The sequence below is a fragment of the Paroedura picta genome, chromosome 3, assembly GCF_049243985.1.
Source record: "Paroedura picta isolate Pp20150507F chromosome 3, Ppicta_v3.0, whole genome shotgun sequence".
Taxonomy (NCBI): Eukaryota; Metazoa; Chordata; class Lepidosauria; order Squamata; family Gekkonidae; genus Paroedura; species Paroedura picta.
Window position 1 is genome coordinate 157,640,316 of NC_135371.1, and position 14,959 is coordinate 157,655,274.

General features: G+C 48.7%; 1 protein-coding gene across 1 annotated transcript in view; it reads right to left on the reverse strand.

Annotated features, from left to right (window-relative positions):
• SLC4A8 (solute carrier family 4 member 8) overlaps positions 1-13,586 on the reverse strand; it is a 106,096-nt gene extending 92,510 nt beyond the window's left edge. The window contains exon 1 of the mRNA XM_077328913.1: positions 13,328-13,586. Within this exon, the coding sequence (XP_077185028.1) occupies positions 13,328-13,372 (45 nt within the window). The 5' untranslated portion in view covers positions 13,373-13,586. The remainder of the gene's footprint in view (positions 1-13,327) is intronic.
• Positions 13,587-14,959: the final 1,373 nt, after the last annotated feature.

Sequence of the window (14,959 nt, forward strand, 5' to 3'; positions counted from 1 at the left end):
AGGGGGAAAAACACTATAAATCTTAAGATTCAAAAGGAGGGCAGTATAAATATCTGGGGAGAAATTCAGCTGAAGTGCAAAAATGCAGGTGAAATTGAGACTGAAGAAATAGGAGAATCACAACTTTTTAGGTATTGCACCTACCTCTAAGCATGATACAAAAGCTGGTCAAACAAACAGAAAGGCCCTATGAACGGGCTTAAAATAATTAAATCTTTGAGCATTTGTTTTTCTCATTTTGTGAATGGCTATACCCAGTCATATAAAGGTAAAGGTATCCCCTGTGCAAGCACCGAGTCATGTCTGACCCTTGGGGTGACGCCCTCTAGCGTTTTCATGGCAGACTCAATACGGGGTGGTTTGCCAGTGCCTTCCCCAGTCATTACCGTTTACCCCCCAGCAGCAAGCTGGGTACTCATTTTACCGACCTCAGAAGGATGGAAGGCTGAGTCAACGAGCCGGCTGCTGGGATCGAACTCCCAACCTCATGGGCAGACAGCTTCAGACAGCATGTCACTGCCTTACCACTCTGCGCCACAAGAGGCTCGCTCCACCCAGTCATATACAGACACTCATTTAGATACCTGTGGCAAGGGGGACGTCATCTCTAACCAAACAGGCGAGAAAGTTTTTGCAGATTTTAAAATATTTGCTTCCTTTTTAAAATTCAGGCTACGAATAGGCAAGAAAGCTTTTGTAACTTATAAATTATTTGCTTCTTTTTAAAAAATACAGGCTACCCATTTAGCCCAAACAACTAACTTAAATATTTGTTGGTAATCAGACACGCAGTTATTTGGACCACATGGGTATGCGGATTGGGACCCACATACCTGCGGGACCGCCTATCGCCCTATGTCCCCCGCAGGACTTTACGCTCTGCAGGGGGAAAGCTATTGGTCGTTCCCGGCCCCAGGGAAGCGCGCCTAGCCTCAACCAGGGCCAGGGCCAGGGCTTTTTCTGTCCTGGCCCCTACCTGGTGGAATGAGTTCCCGGGTGAACCGCGGGCCCTGCAGGATTTGGCAACGTTCTGCAGGGCCTGTAAAACGGAGCTCTTCCACCAGGTCTAGGGCTAGGCAGTAGATCTATTGCCACCCCTCCCCCACCGGGACATACAGTGGTTAACATCTTTGCTCCGCTTTCTCAACGCCTTTGGTTGTAGGGGTGGGAGTGGGCTGTTGTCCGCCATGTTATATGTTTTAGAGTCTTTTATTGGGGAGTTTTTAATGGGATTTTAGACTACTGTGACCCGCCACAAGCCTGCTGGGAAGTGGCGGGATATAAATCCAAATAATAAATAAAATAAATAAATCTGAATCTTTAATAAGAAGCAAATATTTAACAATTTCTTTGCAAGGCCCAAATACAGCATTTCTTCTTCTACAGTGCAACGCTGAGCAATACCCTTCTAAGCCCACATTTCAATGTATTCAGAAGGCTGTAGCTCTGCTTGGGGTTGCTATTTTGGCTGTCTAAAATATTTACATGCCCTTAGTAAGATCTCCGATGTGGCTTTTAACACAAGATAAAATCATTTTTTAAAAACCCACTTAAAACAAAGGAAGAGCAAAAAGCTCTAGAATAACAGAATTATATCCTCACTTAAAACACTAAGGCCAACAAAACTATCTTTAAAACTAGAGAGTCTGGGTTAAAATATATCTGTGGAGGGAATTCTACAGTCAGGAGCTACTACCTAAAAGGATTACTCCCTTTTAATCTCTTAAATTAGAAACAGCAGACAGCAGCTTACTGTTAACTAGCTCAGGTTGCCAACAGGGCTGGGGTGGGTGGGGGGATGTCTTATTCCTTTAATAGAGCTTTGTTTTACCTTCCTGCCACAAAATCCTTCAGCTGTCCACTTCCAACCATTAAGCCTCTATTAAAGAGACAGGGTAGGCATCCCTAAAACCAAACAAGCTCCTTTAGTATACTGCTCATTCAATGGAACCTTTAAAACCAACCCAGCTTTATTCAAGATGCATGCTTTTGTCTGCAAGTACACTTCTTTGGATATAATGAAACAGAATTTCCTCAGCCATACTTATAGGTATACATGCTGGGGAAGGGTTAATTGCCAGGAAGACTTCAAATGCATAATTAACTGGGATAGCAAATTGAGGCAAATTGAGGCAAATTGATCAGAATCTTGTGAATGGCTGTCAAATCAGCATGCAAATACAAGAGTTAGCAAAGAGAAGTTGGCAACTTACAAGTTCATTCATCATAAACAAACTCAATTTTTTTCCAGGACTTCTGAACTGTACTTTAGTGCAGGGGTAGTCAACCTGTGGCCCTCCAGATGTCCATGGACTACAATTCCCATGAGCCCCTACCAGCAAATGCTGGCAGGGGCTCATGGGAATTGTAGTCCATGGACATCTGGAGGACCACAGGTTGACTACCCCTGCTTTAGTGAATGTTGACTGTGCGAGAAATGATACCGAGACCTGGGGGGGGGGGTGCTTATGAAAGGAAATGAAGTCAAGGGGGGGAGGAAGAGAAGGAGAGTTCTCAGCAATGAGAACATAAAAGTACTGGGTGGGGGTACCAGTGCAGTCCCTCAATGATTTCACTATATGACACTCTAAGAACAGATCCTCCCCAGTTCTGCTGTTGTGCTCCCTCCCCAAGCTCCGCCCCCATATCTCCAATCTCCAAGAAGTTCTAAAGCAGGAGCAAAAGCTCTAGCTCCAGGCAGCCCAGTTGGATTGACAGCTGTCCCTGGGAGTGCTTCAGGGAAGAGTGGGGGGAGGGGCGCATCATAGAATAATAGTTGGAAGGGACCTCCTGGGTCATCTAGTCCAACCCTCTGTACTTTGCAGGACACTCTGTGACATCACTTCTGGTTTTGAGGAAGAAGGTTGGTTCTTATATGCCGCTTTTCCCTATCCAAAGGAGGCTCAAAGTGGCTTACAGTCGCCTTCCCATTCCTCTCCCCACAACAGACACCCTGTGGGGTGAGTGAGGCTGAGAGAGCGCTGATATCACTGCTCAGTCAGAACAGTTTTATCAGTGCCGTGGCGAGCCCAAGGTCACCCAGCTGGTTGCATGTGGGGAAGTGCAGAATCGAACCTGGCATGCCAGATTAGAAGTCCGCACTCCTAACCACTACACCAAACTGGCTCTCTTTGCTGCTGGAAGTAGTGTTGGTGGCCAGCAGCTGGCACCTGGGAGGAGTCTGGTGGGCAGGAACACAGGAGGTACCATTGACACCATGAGGTTACATCTCTTTTGAAGAAAACCTGGAAGTGATATCATGACATGCTAGGACCTCTACCATAAAACCCTAGGGGTACCAGTGATTTCTAGAATGGTATGACATCACTTCCAGGTTTTCCCCAGAAGTGACATCACAACATCATGTTAATAGCAATTAAAAAAAAAAAAACTTATCCAACCGACTGCCACAACACTGACCAGCAACCAATGCTGGGGATGGGTGATCTTCCATCCCCAGCAGCTCAAAAGTAAACCTCGCCAGAAATAAAGTCATATTGTCCATGGCATTTTAGGCATTCCCCAATATCTTTGTTAAATACCAAAGAGATTTGAGAACCTCCTAGAGCAGCGGTTCTCAACTGCCATCACGCTGCGACCCCAACTGGGGCGGTGGCAGCGGCGCCCACTTGTGCACGGGCGGCGGGCAGGCGATTGTGCACAGGCGCACAACAATCTGGAGGTGGCATGGAGGCAGCCAATGCCATGGCTCCGCCACAACCACCCGCCTCCGCCTGCCGCTATTGCCACCTGCCGCCCGCCACCGCCACCATGGCAGCCACCAACCTGGCGACCCCAATTGGGGTCGGGACCCCAAGGTTGAGAACCACTGTCTTAGAGCATCGCCAACAGTGTGACATCACTTTTGGTCCCTCAATCAGAAATGATATTCATGCTTTCATCCCCCACTCTATTTTTTCCTCCGACTGCTCCGTCAAGCAAATGCTGGTGCATGGGAATAGGTAAGCCGATAGCCTAGCCTCCTAAACAGTACTCATCAAGGCCATAGGGCCTGCTGTTACTATAGGCAAAAATTAATGTTCCCTCCCTTTGTATCCTGTTGTGTAGCAGAAGGAGGAAGTGGAAACTTGGTTCTTTCATCAATAGATTTTTTTTTTCATTGCAGTCTCTGTTTACTAAGCAAATAGACAGTAGAAGGGGCTGTGGTTGGAAAAATGGTGGGAGGATAAGAAATAACTACGTCATAGCTGATACCTGTTGTCTAGAGCAATATAGGACAACAGAGAGACAAGTGTTTACCCACTATAGGATTCTTGATTAGCCCATCACCTCTTCAGTTCTATGGCTGTTCCTGTGACCTTAGCAGCAGCCTAACACAAAGAAACTAACAGTGCAGTCCCAAGCAAAGTAACATCATTCTAAGCTCACCACTCTACGTCAGCTCAGAAAGACACAACTCTTTTTAGGATTGCACTGTTGGTTGCAGGAGTTGGTTGCTATTTGCTTTCCCCTCTTTTTTTGCATGAAGGCAGTCTTGAGAGGTAATCCCCCTGCTGATTTTTTCATCCCTGGCTGACGAGAGCAGTAGCAGAAGGAAAAAAAGATTGCAACCCAATAAGTGATTCATATGTCAATGTGGTCAGGGTTCTTTTACCAACTGCTTAATTTTTATGTGTGTGTCTTTCTACTTATTGGGCTTCTTCCTCACACTAGTCCAGTATAATCTTTGCAAAGACCACCCTCAACTTTAAAAGCGAGCTTCTTAAAGCAGTTCCGACCTTGCGGCTCATTATGTTTTGAGTTTTTAACATTTTTCATGCAGTAAACTGACGTCTTCTCATCATGTGGCCAGACAGAATACAACAGAAGCTCACTGGTGGCTCAGTGCTTTCGGAAATTCAGCCTTTAAACTGGAGCCTAAAGGGGGAGGGGGGGAGTAATCCAGCCTGGCTTTGAGTTCTTGCCAAAAGTTTAAAAGCCCAGTTGGCTCAGAACTCCTCCAAAAACCTGGAAGTCATGCAGCTATTGCTGAAAGGGATAGATTATAAGCTTGCCAAAGCAGAAGCAAATGGACTCAGTCCAGAACAAAGTACTGTTGTGAGCATTTCAAAATAATTTTTCTTGTTGGAAGGAGAGGATGCTGAATTTTTTAAAAGAGAAGTAACACAGCACGGACGTGTAACAAGGGAATCCTGAGAGGAAGTTTGTGAGGGTACATTTGCTCGGTCGCCAGGAGAAAGCACTCCTGGGGACAGGAGTTTGTTTGTTTGTTTTTAAGTGAACTACCTGGAGCAACGAATAGGCATCCAATCATATATGCAAAGGCAAAAAAGAAAATTCCCCCAAAGTTGTAGCACAAAGCATGCCACTCTAAGCTTCCCCCGCCAAAAAAAAATCAGGAATGAGATTTATTTTTAAAAGAAGCAAGACTCGTGATTCCATAAGTGGTGGAAATAAAAAAGCTCTATGCATAGACATTTCAATGGAGAACTATTGATTTTTAAAAATTTAACGGGCATCAGGGGCCCTTTAAATCAGTGGTCTCCAACCCCTGGTCTGCGGCCCAGTGACAGGCCGCGAGAGCTTCCGCAACAGGCCACAGCTCCCTCTCTGCACCCCTCCCCCAAGCGAGAAGCGAGCAAATCAGCAACGAGCAAATCGACCATCGAAGCAGCTGATTAGCTTGCAGCCCAGCAAGCTTCTTGCTGCAGGAGGGGGGGGGGGAGGGAAGTGCAGCTGCTGGCATACTGGCAGCGCAAACGTGCATGAGCTGTCCTGCCATGCATGTGCGCTTGTGCCTGATGGCTGAGCATGCGCAGGGCCCTGGATCGCCCTCTCCCCCCCACCCCTTGGCAAAGGGCCACAACCTGAAAAAGGTTGCGAACCACTGCTTTAAAGCATGGAGAAAGGAGACTGGCTGCCTGGCTTGATTGACAGGTGGAAGAGAGTCACGTATAAATCTCATTGCTCTCTTCTGCCATTTCCAGCAGCTCTTGTAGAGGGGGAGAAGGGTGAAATGGTGGCAGAGAATAGGAAGCAAGACAGCAAAAAAGGTGAGGAGGGGCTGGGAGGCACAATTATATGTAACGTTACGCCACTCAGCTGGCATGACGTTATTTTTAACGATGTGCGGAAATGCCCTGACCCTTATGCCACATTGGCTCTCTATTAGCAACGGAGCAACGGCATAATTTTGCAATCCTCCTCAAGTGTCAGTGAGAATGTCAATCTATATAGGGAGCTATTATGGTTGTTATTGTTGCTGCTGCTGCTGTTCTGTTGTTTTTTATTATTGTTATGTTTTTTTTTAAGTTGATGTAAAAACAATTCAAAACAACAAAATCCTACCTGCTTACAACTAAGTAAACATTGAGGAGAAATGGATTCAGGAAGGGCACTGAAAGAAACATCCTAAATTGAAATATCAGCCTTCATTGGAAAACCTGAAACTAATGACTTGAAATGTTCTTCAAATCGCAAGTGGGGATTGGGTTGTAGAAAGATCATAACATATAATCTTTGTCCTAAGTAAAAAGATGGATATCTAAATGCACCACGAAGAGAAATCAAGGAGCAAATGTAAGAAGAAGCAACAGAACACAATTCTTTTGAGGTTTTAAAAGGAATGCAATATGGCAAGGAAAATCCGTGCAAGGAGAAAAGAAAGAGGCCCACAAAGAAATAGGCAGTATGTCAGGGATTGTTTTTCAAGGCTGTCACCGAATGAAGTAGTGCTATCCCCAATCCCCAAGAGAGTCCATAATATTCACCGTGCCAGTGGAGCCACAAGTATCGCAAAGATTTTAGTATCGCTATTTACCTCCCTAGAACCTGTTCACCTCCTGGCCTCTTGGCATCATGCAGATGATATATGCATGGCCAGCAATGCCAATGGGCTACTGAATCAGTAGCCTTGGCTGCTCCCATTGCTGCCTCTTCTCTCCAAAGTCCTCTCAATGGACTGGTGCTGTTACCTGGGCCTCCTTGCTGTTGCTTCTGTGTAGCTCTGGAGGCCTTTTCTTAGAATCATAGAATCATAGAGTTGGAAGGGGCCATACAGGCCATCTAGTCCAACCCTCTGCTCAATACAGGATCAGCCCTAAGCATCCTAAAGCATCCAAGAAAAGTGTGTATCCAACCTTTGCTTGAAGACTGCCAGTGAGGGGAAGCACACCACCTCCTTAGGCAGCCTATTCCACTGCTGAACTACTCTGACTGTGAAATTTTTTTTCCTGACATCTAGCCTATATCGTTGTACTTGTAGTTTAAACCAGTGGTTCCCAACCTCCGGTCCGGGGACCGGTACTGGTCAGAGATCAGTCAGTACCGGTCCACGGCTCTTCCCCACCTGCTGCCTCAGGGGCTGCCCTGCCACTCTGCTGCCGGCTCACCTTTGGTGCTCTCCAGTGGTCACCATGGCTAGGCACTGTGCAGCTGCTGCTGGCAGCGCCCCCCCAGTGGGAAGCAGGAAGTCAGGGGCACCAGTGGGAAAGCACATGGAGCAGGGGCTCAGGTGGCAGCAGCAACGTCCCTCGGCAAAAGACTACCCTCCCCCGGGTCTCAGTAAAATTGTTAAGCGTTGACCGGTCCCCTGTGATAAAAAGGTTGGGGACCACTGGTTTAAACCCATTACTGCGTGTCCTTTCCTCTGCAGCCAATGGGAACAGCATCCCACCCTCCTCCAAATGACAACCTTTCAAATATTTAAATAGGGCTATCATGTCCCCTCTCAACCTCCTTTTCTCCAGGCTGAACATTCCCAAGTCCCTCAACCTATCTTCATAGGGCTTGGTCCCTTGGCCCTAGATCATCCTCGTCGCTCTCCTCTGTGCCCTTTCAATTTTATCTACATCCTTCTTGAAGTGAGGCCTCCAGAACTGCACACAGTACTCAGGGGTGGTCTGACCAGTGCCATATACAATGGGACTATGACATCTTGTGATTTTGATGTGATGCCCCTGTTGATACAGCCCAAAATGGCATTCGCCTTTTTTACCGCTGCATCACACTGCCTGCTCATGTTTAGTTTACAATCCACAAGTACCCCAAGGTCTCGTTCACACACAGTGTTACCCAGAAGCATATCCCCCATTCAGTAGGCATGTTTTTCATTTTTCTGACCCAGATGCAGAACTTTACACTTATCTTTATTAAATTGCATCTTGTTCTCATTTGCCCATTTTTCTATTGTGTTCAGATCTCGTTGAACTCTCTCTCTATCTTCTGGAGTAGCGAATCCCAACCTGTGGGCCGCAGACCACATGTGGTCCATCGACTAATTGGAGGTGGGCAGCAAAGGACGCCTTCTCCCCCCCCCCCGGCCCTTTACTTCGGGTGTCATTGTTCGGGTGTCATTGTTTCCCATCACTCCCAGATGGGACTATCTCGTTGCAGAGAAACAAGTTCAGGGTTCCCATTGATTTGTCATTGTCATGAGCCAAAATTTCCATGAAAATAAAATGTTCCTTATGTTCATTGTTGTGGCGTGTCTGTATCTTATTTTGAAGGGATGTTTAAACATTACCATAGCGATCAGAGAGCATTAGGGCAGTGGTTGAGAGTAAACTACCCCCCCCCCACTGGGCCTCAGTAAAATTGTCAAGCATTGAGTGGTCCCCGGTGATAAAAAGGTTGGTCTGTTCTGGAGTATTTGCCAGTCCTCCCAATTTGGTGTCATCTGCAAACTTGATGAGTAGTCCCTCCACCCCCTCATCTAGATCATTAATAAATATGTTAAAAAGTACCGGACCGAGCACCGAGCCCTGAGGTACCCCGCTACTCACCTCTCTCCAGTCTGATGAAACACCATTGACAACGACTCTTTGAGTGCAATTCTCTAACCAATTCCCTATCTACCTAACTACCTGAAAATCCAGATTGCAGCCCTTCAATTTATCCATCAGAACATCATGGGGAACTTTATCAAAAATCCAAGTAAACAACATCAACCGAATTTCCACGATCCAACAAACCTGTTACTTGGTCAAAAAAAGAAACCAGGTTGGTCTGACAGGACCTGTTGGAGACAAATCCATGCTGACTTCCTTGGATCACCAAATTGTCCTCCAGATGTTTGCAGATCGCTCCCTTTAATATCTGCTCCATTATCTTCCCCACAACAGAGGTCAGACTCACTGGTCTGTAGTTTCCCGGCTCATCTTTCCTCCCTTTTTTTTTTTTTTTCATTCTTCCTGTGCAAGATGAATCCACACGTCCTATTCTAGCTGCAGCCAAAATAACTTTGCTTATTTATTTTATCAAGCATCGTTGTCTTATGCTGAAACCAGAAACGTTTTATGTGGTTCAGCCATTCACGTGATCTTCAACAGGTCATTTTGCAGCCCACTTGCATTCATCCTCGAATTTTTCTTGCGTTTTTCCTGGACAATTAATTCCACCTTCTTGGTTTTGCAGGGGGCTGCTGCAACAGAGCTCTGAGACTCTCTCATACAATTTTTAGTAACAAGTCTCCGGAGTCTTTATTACTGAAGACACTCAGTACTGCCTCCTCCTCCTTCTAAGGGAAGCATAAGAAACCAGATCAACAAATTGAAACGTTCATGGAAAGTCACATCCTCAAATAGCTACAAAGGCCAGAATGGCAGTAAGCTACAGGCAAGAATGGCCTGCAGAATGACTAGTTTGGTCGGAGTGGTTTGGCACACCCACTTTTTGGAGGCATCTGCTAATCTTGCCCATATTTCAGTCTCACTTCCCCACCCACACTTCTAAAATAATAGCTTCGTGGATGAACAAGATAAGAAAGTTAAAGCACATGATGCAATGATTCAACATGCTAAATGTTTGATAACGGTAAACAATGCTGACATGTTACATAATCCAACCCATAATACTTTTGATGGCATCCCAATGGTGAGTGTAAATGTGCACCACTCCTAACACCAATTTCAGAGGTAACTCTATTACATTGGAACCCCCTTCCCCTCTCAAGTTGCTTGTGCTGCAAATAAAGTATGAAAAATGCCATTTCTTGGTAAGCATTTTATTTGTCCTAACAACAACTCTGCCGGAAGAAGAAGAAGAGTTGGTTCTTATATGCCGCTTTCCCCTACCCGAAGGAGGCTCAAAGCGGCTTACAGTCGCCTTCCCTTTCCTCTCCCCACAACAGACACCCTGTGAGGTGGGGGAGGCTGAGAGAACCCTGATATCACTGCCTTCCCTTTCCTCTCCCCACAACAGACACCCTGTGAGGGAGGGGAGGCTGAGAGAGCCCTGATATTACTGCCTTCCCTTTCCTCTCCCCACAACAGACACCCTGTGAGGGAGGTGAGGCTGAGAGAGCCCTGATATCACTGCCTTCCCTTTCCTCTCCCCACAACAGACACCCTGTGAGGGAGGTGAGGCTGAGAGAGCCCTGATATCACTGCCTTCCCTTTCCTCTCCCCACAACAGACACCCTGTGAGGGAGGTGAGGCTGAGAGAGCCCTGATATCACTGCCTTCCCTTTCCTCTCCCCACAACAGACACCCTGTGAGGGAGGTGAGGCTGAGAGAGCCCTGATATCACTGCCTTCCCTTTCCTCTCCCCACAACAGACACCCTGTGAGGGAGGTGAGGCTGAGAGAGCCCTGATATCACTGCCTTCCCTTTCCTCTCCCCACAACAGACACCCTGTGAGGGAGGTGAGGCTGAGAGAGCCCTGATATCACTGCCTTCCCTTTCCTCTCCCCACAACAGACACCCTGTGAGGGAGGTGAGACTGAGAGAGCCCTGATATCACTGCCTTCCCTTTCCTCTCCCCACAACAGACACCCTGTGAGGGAGGTGAGACTGAGAGAGCCCTGATATCACTTCCTTCCCTTTCCTCTCCCCACAACAGACACCCTGTGAGGGAGGTGAGACTGAGAGAGCCCTGATATCACTGCCTTCTCTTTCCTCTCCCCACAACAGACACCAAGTGAGGGAGGTGAGGCTGAGAGAACTTTGACAGGACTGCTCTGTGAGAACAACACAATCAGGACTATGAGGAGCCCATGGCCATCCAGTTGACTGCATGTGGAGAAGCAGGGAATCAAACCAAGCTTGTTGTATTAGAAGCTGCTGCTCTTAACCACTACACCACCACTAACATCACAACCCTCCTGCCCTGCAAACAATCTCTGATGCTGTCCCCAAATATCTTCCCGGACTACTCCAACACTGTTTTCTTCACCAGCCCCTGTTCTGCTTCATCTCAGAACAAAGTCCTGACAACAGTCTCTTAAAAACTGAAGAGTTCTTGTGTATCTGTCACTATTGCCCCATTACCACTTCTCCCTTTGGAACAGTAGATCATTGAAGTTTTCCTAGCATTCGTAAAATTGCAATGGCTTCCCCAATCTTTTCAGAAGAGCAGAGAGCAGAGATATGTTGTCATGAAGGACATTCTCCCCCTTCGTTTTTTTTGGGAAAGAGTCAGTGCTCCCTCTGTTCCACTACCCCCCTCCCAATACAGATCGGTAAAGGGATGGCACGCTATAATGTGAAGCCATTCCCACATGTATACCACTGGAGGTTGGGGGGAATAGAGAGCCAAGGACTAAAACTTTGTTGCATATAAACTACAGGTCACAGAGGACACCAAGGGATGGTACCATCGTAGAAATATGGTGTATGGGTCAGCAGTCTCAGATTCAAATCTAGAGTTAGAAATGTCAGACACACCTAGGAGACCTGGGTTCAACTCCCCACTCTGTCGTAGATGCTTGCTGAATGACCTTGGGCCTGTCACGCTTTCTCAGCCTAAGCTACCTCATCATGTTGTGGTGAGGATAAATCAAAGGACGGAAGAATGACGTAAGCCACGCTCGAGTCTCCAGTGTGGAAGAAAGAAGGGTGTAAATGAAGTGAATAGAAATATCCCTTGTTCGCATGTCCCATCGATCAAATTAAAAACAGATATGAACACCTTTTTAAACCACGTATCTGTCTCATACATGCATCGCAAGGGGGGGAATTCAAAATTAAGCATCACCTCTGAAGTCTAATACCTGGGATGTGTCTAGAGGACAATTAATCTCAGGCATGAACTCAGCAGGTAAATAAAGCTTTCTTCTTTTCTTTCTACGATGATCTCTCTCTCTCCCCCCCCCCCCTTTAATACAGGAGTAATAATACTGGAATGTCTAACCGGGCTGTTAGGCATATAGGAAATGCTTTGAACATTTGAAACATCTGGAAATAACGCTATTATAAATGCTATATTCTAACAAAGTGTAGATATGTAGATCAGAAATTAAACAAGGAAAAGATATACCCTAGAAGCGATCCAAACAGCAGGTCTAAAAAGCAGCACTGACTTTTTATTTCTAGCACTGAACACAAGCACTCAGATTCCTCTGGAGTTTTCTACAAACCATCTTAAACAAAGCTACATCTCCCACAAGTCCATTTTTCAGACAAACAAAACTGTACAGAGACAACGTTCTATATGGTGGCACAGGCAGAGAGGGGGGGAAATATCTCAACAGGTAAGTTCTTGCACCTGGGCTGGCCTCTTTTCCTCTTACAGCATCATCTGCAATGGGTTCACGATCCAGTTCTGGTTACCCAAGTGGGGAGTCTGTTTTCCAGATTTAAACGGAACACCACATCAGCTCCCTTCAGAAGGCGCTGCAAGGCGCAATGACAGAGGACCATCCCCAGAAGATGATGCTGGCTCACTGAACCCTGGAAACCCCCTTGGTCACCGCACTCAATCTAAACCTCGCACAGAAAGCTCCGAAGGTGAGATCTCCAATCCCGGAGATTACGGATCCCGACTGCAGAAGGATGTCAAGAACCACAGAAAGGGACGCTCACTCCTCCGCCTGGCCCAGCCGGTCGCATCTCACGCGGGTCCGATCTGAACTATCTGGGATGCCAGCTGGAAAACAACCGGCTCCTTTCCCCAGAGGGCGACTACGGCAAGCTGAGCGCGCAAGACGCCAGTTTCCTGGGCAGGTGTAATTTGGGCGGGGGGGGGGGGTTGCGCGCTTCTCCCGAGGGGGAGGCGGCCAGATCGCCCCCTCCCCCGCAGCCACCCACTAGGAGCGCCTCCATCCCAAAAGCGGGCGGAGGAGGGGAGGAGGAAGGCGCGCATCCCCCGCGGCAGGCACCCCGCCGCCCCCTTCCCCTTCTCGCTCGGCGCCAGGCAAATGGCTGTGCCGCATTGAGCCGCCGTCTGCCTTCCCCGAGCAGGCTGCAGCAACCCCAGTCCCAGCAGCCGCCGCCGCCGCCGCAGCATCCCGAGCCTCGCCCCCGCCCGGGGCTCAGCCCACGTGAAGGTGACATTGCGGCGGCCCCCTCGCCCGCCAGCCCGCCAGCCCGCCCGACGTCCCCTGGGCGCCCAGCCCGCTCCGCCGGGAAGCGACCTGCCCGGCGTTTACCTGGTAGCTGAGGAGGCAGTCGGGCTCGTCGCTGCCCGCAGGCATGGCTGGTGGCTGCCTGGCTGGTCCTCCCAGGCGGCCTCCCTCGCTGCCCCCCGACGCGCGGCTCCCCTTCGGCGTCTCCCAGCCGCCCCGCTCGCAGACGCCGCCACTCCGCCGCGTGCCGCGCCGTCTCCTCCCGCCGGGCCGAGCAGCCAATCGGAGCCCTGAGATTCCGCCGCTGGGGGGCGGGAGGGGGGAACAGAGCCAGGGGTGGGTGGGCTCCGGGAGGGCTGGGGGCGCCGGCTGGCTAAGGGTGAGGGGGGGGGGACAGCCTAACGGGAAAGGAGGAGGAGGAGGAGCTAAAGAGGTGGGCTGGACCCAAGGAATGGGAGGGGGGCAGAATTGGCGGGGGAGTGGCAGGAGACAGGTGAGGGGAGAGGAGAAGCTAAGCGGGGGGGGGAGGGGGCTGGGAGGGGAAAGGGGCGGGGCCAAGTAAAAGGTAGGTGGTAGGCCTGGCCTGCACCCCAAGCCCCCAGTGCCTTTTGGAGGGGAGCCTTGAGTAGACTTCAGGTGTCTTAAGGTGCCTGCCGCTCATCTTGCTTCTCTTTGGGACTGGGAATCAGAAGCCAAATTCCTGTTCTCCAGGAAGGTCAGAATTAAGGATGCCAACCTCCAGGGGGGTCCTGGGGATCCCCTGGAATTACAGCTCATTGCCAGACCACATGCTTTGGAGGGTGGACTCTATGGCACTGTACCCCACTGTGGTCTCAGTCCTCCCTGGGCTTCATCCCCAAATTTCTCCTTGTTTCCCAGCCAGGATCTCACAGTCCTGACACCATCCCCCCCCCCCCACACACACACACACACACACACTGGTGGGCTGTGGGAACCTGACAACCCTAGTCGGAATCAAAACCAATATTTAAATGGCGGGAGAAGGAACCAGAGTCTGCTATGTGAAATAACAAAGGAAGGGTTGCCAATTTTAAGATTTGGTGCATTTTCCAGTTGGGTGGGGAATAACAGGGGAGGGAATAGTATAGGCAGTCTAAAAGGCCACAGAAGAGGACATGCCTCCTCCAGCCCCAAGGTTTTGAGGGCAAACTACCATTAAAGTGAACTTTGTGGACCATTTTGCTTCCTGTCAGTGAGTTGAGGCTGGGTGCTCTTTGGATTCCCCACTTCAGTCACCAGCATGTCGACAGAAGGCAGGGTTGGCTGACAACACAGGGAGCTGTGCAAAACTGAAAGGATATATTTGAGATTCCCAGGCACCAGCCTTGGCTTTTCAGCAACAGATATTTTAAGACACTGTGCGGAATTTTCACATGTTCTAGCATCACTTTTGTAGGCCCATATGTCTCCGAGAAGGGAGGAGTGAACGGAGAAAAGAAGATTTAGTAGGCACAAAGATGGGGGGAGAGGGGAGGCCCTACTTCATGAACTGGAAATAATACAGTTTCAGAGGGCAGCCAACTTGGTCAGCAGGGGAACAGCTAGTTTCAACTCCAGTGGCATCTGAGAGACCAGGAAGATTTTAGGGGCATACCTTTTGAGGGAGTCAAATCTCTGACAAAGGAAGTTTGCCTCAAAAACTTACACCCAAAAAACGTCATTGGTCTCTGACATGCTACTGAACTCAAATCCAGC